General features: G+C 42.0%; 1 protein-coding gene across 1 annotated transcript; it reads right to left on the bottom strand.

The window, feature by feature from the left end:
• Positions 1–3708: 3708 nt before the first annotated feature.
• Positions 3709–7185, bottom strand: LOC146558926 (uncharacterized). The gene is made up of 3 exons (XM_085247860.1): positions 7059–7185; positions 5645–5689; positions 3709–5552 (listed from the first exon to the last, which is right to left on the bottom strand). The coding sequence occupies exons 2-3, from the start codon at positions 5682–5684 to the stop codon at positions 4693–4695; spliced, it is 900 nt and encodes a 299-aa protein (XP_085103986.1). The 5' UTR covers positions 5685–5689; positions 7059–7185; the 3' UTR covers positions 3709–4692.
• Between the last annotated feature and the right edge of the window lie 4632 nt (positions 7186–11817).

The following is an 11817-nucleotide window of genomic DNA, read 5'->3' as shown; positions in this document are numbered from 1 at the left end:
ATGTTATTATTGAACAACAACCATGTTCTCAATGAACCCAAAAAACTCATTAATATCAAAGCTGAATGTTTTTGGAAGTAGTTTTTAGTTTGTTTGTAGTTTTAGCTATTTTAGGGGGATATCTGTGTGTGCAGGTGACTATTACTGTGCAGAATTATTAGGCAACTTAACAAAAAACAAATATATACCCATTTCAATTATTTATTTTTACCAGTGACACCAATATAACATCTCCACATTCACAAATATACATTTCTGACATTCAAAAACAAAAACAAATCAGCGACCAATATAGCCACCTTTCTTTGCAAGGACACTCAAAAGCCTGCCATCCATGGATTCTGTCAGTGTTTTGATCTGTTCACCATCAACATTGCGTGCAGCAGCAACCACAGCCTCCCAGACACTGTTCAGAGAGGTGTACTGTTTTCCCTCCTTGTAAATCTCACATTTGATGATGGACCACAGGTTCTCAATGGGGTTCAGATCAGGTGAACAAGGAGGCCATGTCATTAGTTTTTCTTCTTTTATACCCTTTCTTGCAGCCACGCTGTGGAGTACTTGGACGCGTGTGATGGAGCATTGTCCTGCATGGAAATCATGTTTTTCTTGAAGGATGCAGACTTCTTCCTGTACCACTGCTTGAAGAAGGTGTCTTCCAGAAACTGGCAGTAGGACTGGGAGTTGAGCTTGACTCCATCCTCAACCCGAAAAGGCCCCACAAGCTCATCTTTGATGATACCAGCCCAAACCAGTACTCCACCTCCACCTTGCTGGCGTCTGAGTGGAGCTCTCTGCCCTTTACCAATCCAGCCACGGGCCCATCCATCTGGCCCATCAAGACTCACTCTCATTCATCAGTCCATAAAACCTTAGAAAAACCAGTCTTGAGATATTTCTTGGCCCAGTCTTGACGTTTCAGCTTGTGTGTCTTGTTCAGTGGTGGTGGTCTTTCAGCCTTTCTTACCTTGGCCATGTCTCTGAGTATTGCACACCTTGTGCTTTTGGGCACTCCAGTGATGTTGCAGCTCTGAAATATGGCCAAACTGGTGGCAAGTGGCATCTTGGCAGCTGCACGCTTGACTTTTCTCAGTTCATGGGCAGTTATTTTGCGCCTTGGTTTTTCCACACGCTTCTTGCGACCCTGTTGACTATTTTGAATGAAACGCTTGATTGTTCGATGATCACGCTTCAGAAGCTTTGCAATTTTGAGACGGCTGCATCCCTCTGCAAGATATCTCACTATTTTTGACTTTTCTGAGCCTGTCAAGTCCTTCTTTTGACCCGTTTTGCCAAAGGAAAGGATGTTGCCTAATAATTATGCACACCTGATATAGGGTGTTGATGTCATTAGACCACACCCCTTCTCATTACAGAGATGCACATCACCTAATATGCTTAATTGGTAGTAGGCTTTCGAGCCTATACAGCTTGGAGTAAGACAACATGCATGAAGAGGATGATGTGGACAGAATACTCATTTGCCTAATAATTCTGCACTCCCTGTATTGTTTGCTCTGGGTCTAAACAGAGCGCGTTGTGTGTGACGTCTTCTTTTGCGCATGCGGCCGCTTTGGTTCACACTAGAGCGCGTTTGCTGTCTCATTTTATTTGTAGTGTGAACGAGCAGACAAAAAAATAGGATTTGATCAAAAAATCGGAATTGAGCATCAAGACCTGCAGAGTGAACGTAGCCTTAGAGAGGAAAAAGAGAAGAAGAAAATGCAAAGGAGTGGAGGGGCTAAAAGAACCACTCAGATTTAACAAACCACCCAATCAAGCTGCGTCCTTGGAATTGGCCCCCTCCCTTATTTTTCACCACGTGAGAGTGAAGAAACACAGCTGTGCCTCAGAGGGCTGAAATAGACAGAAACGCTCCGAGAGCATGTGAGAGTTGAAGCGTGGCACGCAAAGAGAAGGAAAGGTCTTACAGAAAACTGAAATCTGCTTTCAAATAAAATAAGAAACTAAAAAAAAACTTAAACAACTGTGAGGAAGAGCTTTGAGAGGAAGACCTGAACTCTCAGGAGATCTGTGTAACAACAAAGCGATGAGCTCAGTGTCTCGGGATGAACACAACATAAAGAGAATAAACCCTGAAAGGAAACTGGATACCAAGATGTGGGGAAAAAGGTGATGAAGAAAATGAAAATGTCCTTTTTAAATATTTTTCCTTCCTCTTTTCAAGTTTTACCTGTCTGGAACAAGGATTCTTTTCTTTTGAGGCTTCTGTGGAACAATGTAAGGTTGTCTTTCCTTTTCTGAGGAGGGCCACATTTTGACAATATCCTACGAGGTGTCGGTGAGCTCCTGTGGAGACTGGCTAATGAGCAAATAGTGAGACATGTCTCTAGAAGATGTCAAAAGCACCACCAGCCTTGGGGCTGAAAGCAGTGCTTCAGATCGTTCCAGTGGCCACTGTCTGAACCAAAATCAGGACCAGGGGGTGAACCAGAGTGAAGGCCAGGATGGGATCGTTCTGGACCGTATCGGCTGTCTGTTAGTGGATAAGTTGGATCCCAGTGACTTCACTGGGAGGTTTTCAAAGATCCAGTTGAGGTCCAAAAATATGAGAAGGATCATTAATAGAGGTATGTGGAGGCTGGCTCTAAAAACTTTGTTTGTTTTGTTTTCTTCTTCTGAGGAGCACAAATGCGAATGAACACAAGATGGGTCAACACAGAGAGGAGGCAATGAGATACATGTTTTGTAATATTCCCAGGACGTTTGAATGTGATTGCTTATCTGTCATGACCTGAGGAGTTACGTTTAAGGGTGGAAATGGCAGAAAGGCAGGTCGAACATCCAGCTGAAAAAAACGATCCTCCGCTTGTCAGCTGGAATGTGGGTGTGTGCGGTTTTTAGCCGCTTTGAGATTTGAAATGGCTCTTTGTTGTCACTTGGAAACTCGACAGGTGTGTTTGTTGTGGGTTTTGAAGACCCTGTGAAAACCGATACCCACCTTGAACATGAATCCAGAAAAAGACATGCTTTTGCATTTCTGGCCTCAGTATTGTTGTTTTCCCCAAACCCCTTGTTCTCTCTCAGCTTTCCTTAACCTCCGTGAATTTTATGTCTAAACACTTCCAACATTTTAGGGAATCTTTACAGGCGTACTTGGTATTAGAGTGTTGTTTAAATTTGTGGAATCAAGTAATACTGAATGGCATTTGACGGAAGATTAAAGACGCTTTAGGATAAGAGAAGCAGAATGCTTATTTTGTGAAAAGGGGGAATATTGGTGTGAGTTAGTGTCTGTGCAACAAAGCAGCACCTGCACAAACATGCTGTTATTGAGACTTCTCAATAAATAAGCTTGTAGAATGCAAATGCCATGAAATGTAAGATTATAGAAGCCTCTGCTGATGAGATAATGTACATGTGTTAGTCTGTGATGGTACACAAACGCGTTCTCACTAGAGTTATCTGACCCAGCTGTGTCAAGGACACACTACTGTGTGAGCCCCGTTTTGGTTTTGGTGATTGAGTCAGTTTGATTTATGAAGCTGAAATGATTAATACAATCACAGATGAGTAGACATTTATGCTACAAGTTCATTTCTTGATCGAAACGTAGCATTAAACATGCACAGCTCCAACCTCTCCATCAGGTCTTGAATGATAACAAGTCAAACAATGTCTGTAAAGTATGCATATTATACACAAAGACAGACTTAAATGAAGACATTGATCCGACACATGTAAAATGTAGCCAATTGTGTTTATTGTTATCATTTTATTATCATCTCTCTACCCTGTGTTCTCAAAAGTGAACACAGGGTAGAGAGATGATGGAGGAAATGAAAATGGGGGGGAGGGGTTGTAAAGAAGAGATTAAGAGGACAGATGGGGGGGGGGGGGGGTAGATAGAAAGAAGGATAGAGACAGGGGAGGGAAAGCCCCAACAATCATATGACCCCCTATGAGCAAGCACTTTGGCGACAGTGGGAAGGAAAAACTCCCTTTTAACAGGAAGAAACCTCCGGCAGAACCAGGCTCAGGGAGGGGCGGCCATCTGCTGCGACCGGTTGGGGAGGGGCAAGGAAAACAGGATAAAGACATGCTGTGGAAGAGAGCCAGAGGTTAATAACAAGTACAATTCAGTACAGAGAGGTCTGTTAAACATAGTGGGTGAGGAAGAAACACCCAGTGCATCATGGGAATCCCGCGGCAGCATTAGGCTGGGCATGCACTGTGCTCTTTTTGGCCCATTTTGAGCCGATTTTTCAGTCGTGCGACCGTTTTGGGAGTCGTCCCGAGTTTGGCCTTAATCGTGTGTCGTGCATCGTCTACATAACGAGGGTAACGGGGTAATGAGAAGCAATTAAAACCTCACGACCAGCTCCCGATCATCAATCGTTTGCTCGCAAGAAAACCAAACCTGTTTGAAATCCTGTGGGTCGTCCTGAGGGTGTCACCGCAGCGTCTCACACTGCCCACGCGCAAACGCAGAAATGAGAGCGAAAAGATGGAGTCGAACGGCGGTGCGGTGTGTGATCTGGACACAAGCGATGGAGGCACAAACTTCTCACCCCTGCGAGTCAAGCGTACAGTTTGAGCAGGAGCTGAATAACGCGACTGAAAGAAATCGCACAGTGTATGCCCAGCTTATTGCAGCATGGAGGATTCAGGGTCACCTGAGTAGGCCATCAGCCTACTAAAAGGATACTGAAGAAACCCGTCGAAATAGTGTTAGTCTTCATCACTGCTGCTGCTGGACTCATTTGAACACCTCCAAAGTTTGCAAACAGGCAAGTATTCCTCTTCTTCCTCAAAGTCCTCTCGGGAACGCTTCCTCGAGCCTCCAGCTTCATGGTTGTCAAGCTCTTCGTGCGCATCTTCAAAAAGTTCATCACTGCTGCTCTCAGAGTGGTCGTACACAGCTGAGCTGGTCCCCAAATCAGAGTTTGCAAGCCTGGATTTTTTGCTATTATGCTCTTCTTCGTCTACATCTTCCTCTCTGGACCTTTTCGTGGATCCACCAGGCTGCGGTTCTTCTTCTGTTACCTGCTGAGGACAGCCCTCGCTATCAGTGTCACAAGCAGAGAAGAAGTCAGAGTCGTCATCAGAAAACTCCTCGCTCCATCTGATTCTTTTGTTTGGTTCCACATCTGCTTCATCCATCTCTCTAGACCTCCTCCTGGATACACCTGGCTGAGGATCCTCTTCTGGGATGTACTGGTGAACATCCTCACAGTCTTCAAATGCCTCATCAGAATCCTCATTTTCAATGCCACCAACAACAACAGCATTATGATCCTCGTGCTGTTCATTGTTGTCAGCATTGGCATTATTGTCCCTCACATTCATATTTTGAATGTTGACATTATTGTCATTGGCATTGTGACGGTAATTAACATATTGTTCCACTAATACATCTATTAGCTCATTCAGCATCCAACACATATCATTGAGAAGAAAATAAAGATCGATCTGGAAGCCCCGGAGTCCATGAATAGGCTCGAAAGCTGGTCCATTAACTGGTCCATTAACTGGTTCATTAGCTGGTTCCTGATCTCCACTTTCAAACCTTTGTGGGTTAACCTGTCGGCCTGCAAGATCATTTAATCTTTTAATTAGCATTCATAACTATCTGCTGAAAATCTGTTTTTCATCCATTTTAAGACTGAGCACATGTGCTTACCATGACGGTTATTGTGTGATCCATCTCCTCTTCCACTCATTTTGACTACAAGGAACACAAAACAACAATGATCAGTAAACCTCAACTCAGCATGTTCAGAGAATTTGCTTTTTTTGTGATGACTTCAGGCTGCGTCCGAACGTACGCGGCTGTGTTTGAAAACGCACGTTTTCCTTTTTCGTTTAAAAAAAATCCAGTCCACATGTGCAGTTTTGAAAAAATATCTCCTTCCACATGTAAACGCTAAAAACAAACTGAAACGCTGTCAAGAACACGCCAAATCTTAACCGTGTGGAAATGTTGGCCAATCAGAAGTCTAGAAGCCTGGGTGGGAAAACCTCACAAAACCTTACGTACTTCTGAGAAGTTTTTGTCTTTTTCTGGAAAAGCAGCTAATTTTGTGTTACTTTCACGTGCCTTCATTGTTTCAAATGTTAATAACTAAAGACAGCTTTTTGGCTGGAACAGACTCACAACTTTGGAATGGACAAAATGCATACAGCATACATAAATGTCATTTTTTAAAATGACATTTATTCCAAACCGACGTCAGGATTTGGGTTGGGAGAGCGTCTGTGTTGAATGTAGAAGCCACGTCTGATGCCTCTGTGTTTCTAAATGGAGGCACAGTAACTGTGTGTGTATATGTAAGCGTGTAAAAACTGCAGATACTAAGAGTAACAGACACAGTATGTTGTCTACATCCGCCATTGTAGAAATGGATCTCATGTAAACACTAACGTGGCCACAGCGTCAACAGCGGCGCACACTTTTGACATTGCCTGAGTAAATGTCCGTTTTCCTCGTCCACACCTAAACACAAAAACGTCGTTTTCAAAAATCTCCACCCTGGCAGGAGTTTTTAAAAATCTCACCTTTCAGTGACTCAATCTGCTGTTTAGGTGTGGACGAAAGGCCCAAATGCAGAGACAAAGCTGCGCTTTCAGAAACAGCCGTGTACATGTGGACGCAGCCTCAGTTTCTCAGAAATTCTAAGAGTTTGTTGGAGAACAAAATGGTCGGGCATTGCACAGCTACAAGCATTTCACCCCCATGTCATACTGTGTATGGTTGTGTGTGTGTGACAAATAAAATTTGAATTTGAAAACTTAAGTCTTCTCTATTTTCCTAAATTAAGAAAATAATCGTGTTAAAAAGAGCTTCTGTCACTCAGATATGATTAAGAACATTTTCTCATTTATGTATAATTTGTCAAATATTACATCAGCTGACAAATAGTTAAGTCTTCATTTGTTTTCCTGAATAATAGATCCACATCATCCTCTCTATGATGGAAAATATAGTCTAGTCTTGCACAATGTAAAGTACATAAATACTGTCCTGGCAGGCAGGAAAATCAGGCTTTATATTGAAGTAAATGATCTTAAGTTTGTAAAGTGAAATTTGAGCTTACTTTAGTTCTTGGTAAATTACAGAGCAGTTAATCCTCAGGGAAACGTCGAAATGTCACTAAATAGTGGTCTGCTTTCATACGGTTGCAGTGTCTCTTCAGTTTTGTGTTCATATGCTGATGTTTTCGTTCAAAACATGCTTAAATCCCTAACTTTTCCCTGGAGGCATCGCTATGGCAACAAAACAACATGTTCCAAACAAAAACAACAAGCTGTTTCCAGAGCTTAATATTTAACATGTCTTTGTTATAAACTTTATTTGTACAAATCTGTGATGTTGATGTGCACAACGTGGGATTTAGACCTCGGAGGGTTAATCAACAACTCACGAAAAATTAGGTTTAAATTTGTGTTCATGACGGTGCAGATTTCTGACATTTTGTGTACTTTAAGCATTTAACAATTTGACTGTTTTCTAATAAAAACTGTGTGAAACTCAAGTTAGACCTGTGTTTGTAAATGAACCGCCCCATGTTGTGTAGCTTTCTGGATTTTATACTTATTGGGCTACATATTAATTTATCATACAGGCTATACAGCAGATAAAATCTAAACTCACATGTTTTATGTAACTAAAGTGTTTAATCATGTGGGCCACAGACAATAATCAAGTAATGGACTATATTGATATGAGAAACGTGCACACTTACTGCAGTTGAATCATTTTAACCATATGTAACCACCTGCGTATGTCTTTGAAAAAAAAAGGCTTTGATTTTTCCCCTCCATTTGATTTCTTTGCCACCCTCATGCCGCCATAAGAAGATTTTTCTAGATCCGCCCCTGTCGAGACTTTCAACCCCAGGTAGGCCAAGTATGGAAAAACGCAAGAAAAAAAATATCTGAAGAAAACAGAACATTTAATGATGTCTGAGCAGATTTATTTGCGTTTCTGATGAGAGCGGTCTACCAGTATGCCTAATTTGTTGATTGTCGATCTTCCACATATGTATTTGAGTAGCTATCCCACACCTTGAACTATGATAAAAACAAACACCGCTCACACCTCACAGATGACAGCTTACAGTCCTGCGTAAAGAGGAAAGTGACTTCGTACAGCTCCGGTCTGCAGAGGTTCAGGAGCAAAAGTCCCATGTTAAACATATCACGGCAGACCCGACGATGTTTGCATGAACATGCTTGTGAAATGCACTATACACAGGTACACACACACACACACACACACACACACACACACACACACACACACACACACACACACACAGGTCTTTATCACCAGGTTCCACATTTATTTACAATTTTCCCAGGTTATGACTGAACACAGTCTGACAGCTGTCGGTCCCAGCTGATTTCCCTCTCTCTCCGCTCCTCTCTGTCTCACTATAAAAAGGGAGGGAAACCATTATCAGTCCAAATCGCCATCAGCTGTTCTCACCGGCATCTCCAGCACCGCCCCGTTGAGCCCACTGCACCACTCCTCCCCTGCAGCCGCACCCAGGACCACACCTCCGCCACAATGCTTTACGGCTTCTCTTTATTGACCACTTTTCACACACGGTTTCTGTACACATGCATCTGGCTAGCTTTCCAGCACAGAGCCCTGTACTAGTGATGTGCGGATCAATACTGAAATATTGATTCCTCCAATACAGTCATTTATGTTCTAGAATTGATTCTCACATTAAAATGTTGATATTTTAGTAATTTAGGGTAAATCTGTAGTCTATCATTAACAGGAACACAGTGGAAAGAAACATAACATTCAAATTCTAATAGTTTTGCCATCCATTCTGCCAGAGTTGCTTCTCTGACAGATTTGTCTAAGGATAGTGGAAAAGGTCTCCCATGAACAACCTCAAATGGTGTAAGTTTTTGAGAGCCTTGTGTTAATCTCATCCACATTTTTACTAGGCCTGTGCATTCAGGCCATGGTCTTCCTGTCTCTTCCATGCATTTTCTGAGTCTCTGTTTTAAGCTGTTAAGGGTTCAATATTGAGGAAGGGTACAAGAGGGGATCGAAGAATAACCACACTGATCCGGCCGGGTGAAGTCAAACGATGATTTTAAAACACGCGTGGGAAGATCACCACAGACAGCAATTGATCTTCGACTTAATCAAAGCATAAACAGATATTTTACATCACCTGGGCTTAAATTTAATGACGCCCCTTCAACGTCACAGATACATTTTATACATAGATCAGGTCAAAACCACAATGACTTTTAACACAATTTAAAAAGAACGCCGCCGTCGTCATCATAACAGGTACATCCTGTTACTGCCGGATGCTCGCTTGTCATCCAGACACATCAGCTGCAGTTCTGCGACAAACTGCTCCTTTTGCAACCCCAAGCAAAACATGCTTAAACTTTCACCTATAAATGATTCTCTCTAACTGAGTGTGTGTGTGTGTGTGTGTGTGTGTGTGTGTGTGTGCTAACCACAATTGCACCCTACTTCACCTCGCCGACTAGCTCCTGACCTCTCACCAGACAGAGAGACAGAAGCCACTCTCATGTATGTACTAACCTGAACTGAAACTATGTATATATCATCTACTAAATAAATGTTTTAATCAAGCACCTCTACTAAAAGCTTAATACAAAAATATGAACTTATCAATGATAATAAAAATAACCTGATATAAGTGTTTTGTAAGCATGTATTGCAATTTCTTCTATGTTCTAGTTTCCCTCAGCATGTATCACCTGGACAGTCACGCCAGTGAAGCTTAAGACCCTTAATGAACCAAACATCAACTCAAAATAAGCGTAGATATGCAATGTGTATAACATAATTATAACTGCATCTGAAATACAAAGTTAATATGATAACAGTATGCATAAACATCTTAAGGCCATCTTAAAGCTATCTGTTACATTGTTAAAGCAATGATCATACTGCAGATTATATTATGCTGGTAAAATACTTTTGTTCATCCCCACAAAGCCTAAGCCTGGACTCTGTGGGTGAGAAGCACAATGGTTTCTTATGCTGAATCCTAGTGCTTCAGAGACTTTACTGATCGCATCATTGACAAAATATGTGTCCCATTATCTGATCTTATCAGAGTAGGGATGCCATATGTTGGAATGAAATGGTTACATAGGCATTTTGCAACTGAGATTGCATCTGCTTTTTTTCACTGGCCATTTTGAGAATACGTCTATAATCACTAGAGCATATGTTGAGCCTTGACTTTCACTTAATTCAATGAAGTCCATATGAATGGTGTGAAATGGATGAGGTGGTGTGGGGAAATGTCCTCTTTTTGTCCTCAGACTGCCTCGTGAATTGTGTTTTTGACAGATCATGCATGTTCTCACAAATTCTTTTGCTGAAGTTTCGACATTTAGAGTGTAAAAGTGTGTAATAATGATCTGGAGCCTCCCTCCTGATGACCCATGGGTTACCCCATGGGTCACTAATGCTGCTGTTCTGTGTAGGGACTTAGGAAGTATTGGTTTTCCTTCACAGATCATCTTTTAGTTGTGCTCCACACTTTAACCATTTCTTTTGTTCTGTGGTTGGTGCTGCGCTTTGTTCGTCTTTAAGGACGTCAAATGGTATTTGCATAGCGGATGCAGACATTAATGTGTCTACAGTTTGTTGTGCGGCTAACTTAGCTGCTTTAGCTGCAAAGTTATTGCCTTTAGTTATTTCTGATTTATCTTTTTGATGTGCAGCACATTTACACAACCCTAACTGTTTTGGCAATATTATTACTTCTAATAGTGTTTGTACTGGGTGTCCAGTGTAATCATTCCTCTGTTCTGCCAAATTTTTGCAAAGTGATGTACTGCTGAAAAAACATACTGACTGTCTGTGTGTATGTTTATGTCTTACCCTTCGTGTAATTCACATGCACGTATTACTGCTGTGAGTTCTGCACTTTGAGCTGAGTATGAGGATGTGAGCGGTTTCGCTTCTATGACTCGCTACATGCAGGTAGAAGGGCTTATCATAGTCAGGCAATGCTAAAACTGTATTTGTCTGTAATGCTAGTTTTAAGTTACTGTATGCTTCTTCTTCTTTTTTTTTGTAGATGCGACACTACATTTTTATTTCAAATTCAAATTCAAATTTTATTTGTCACACACACACAACCATACACAGTATGACATGGGGGTGAAAGGCTTGCAGCTGTACAATGCCCGACCATTAAATGACAGAAGAAAAGTTTTACAATATTTACAATTTACAGGTTACTACAAAATTTACAAATTAACTTAGGAATTTACAGTAAAGAATGTGCAAATAGCAGAAGAGATTATAAAGATTATAAAGATTATAAATTATAGGAATTATAGGATTATAGGAAATGTGTGGTGGTGCGTGTGGTGACGTGTGGGAGAGTCCAGTCTTATAGTGACGTGTTTGGGAGAGTCCAGTCCTACACCTGGTTCAGGCCCCGAATAGCCTGGGGGAAGAAGCTCCTCCTCATTCTCTCTGTTTTGGCCTTAAGGGAGCGGAAGCGCTTCCCAGACCTCAACAGTGAGAAGAGTCCATTGTTGGGATGGGAGAGGTCCATCATAGTCTTCCTAGCTTTGGACTTGCGCCGCTTGGTGTAGATGGACAGCAGGTCAGCGAGCTCTGATTGAATGATGCGTTCGGCTGAGCGCACCTCTCTTTGCAGATCTCGTCTGTCCTGCTTGGTGCAGATGTTTGCCGTCAGGACGCTCTCGATGGTGCAGGAGTAGAAGTTCTTGAGCACCTTCAGTGGCAGATGGAAGTCTCTAAGTCTTCTGAGGAAGAAGAGACGCTGACGGGCTTTCTTAACCAGGGTGTTGATGTGGCAG

This window comes from Mchenga conophoros, linkage group LG15, assembly GCF_057382185.1.
Source record: "Mchenga conophoros isolate Kocher_MC1m ecotype Shallow Benthic linkage group LG15, M_conophoros_male_GT1.1, whole genome shotgun sequence".
In the NCBI taxonomy this organism is placed as follows: domain Eukaryota; kingdom Metazoa; phylum Chordata; class Actinopteri; order Cichliformes; family Cichlidae; genus Mchenga; species Mchenga conophoros.
Note: the sequence above shows the minus strand (reverse complement) of the source record. Positions and strands in the feature narration are given on the sequence as shown.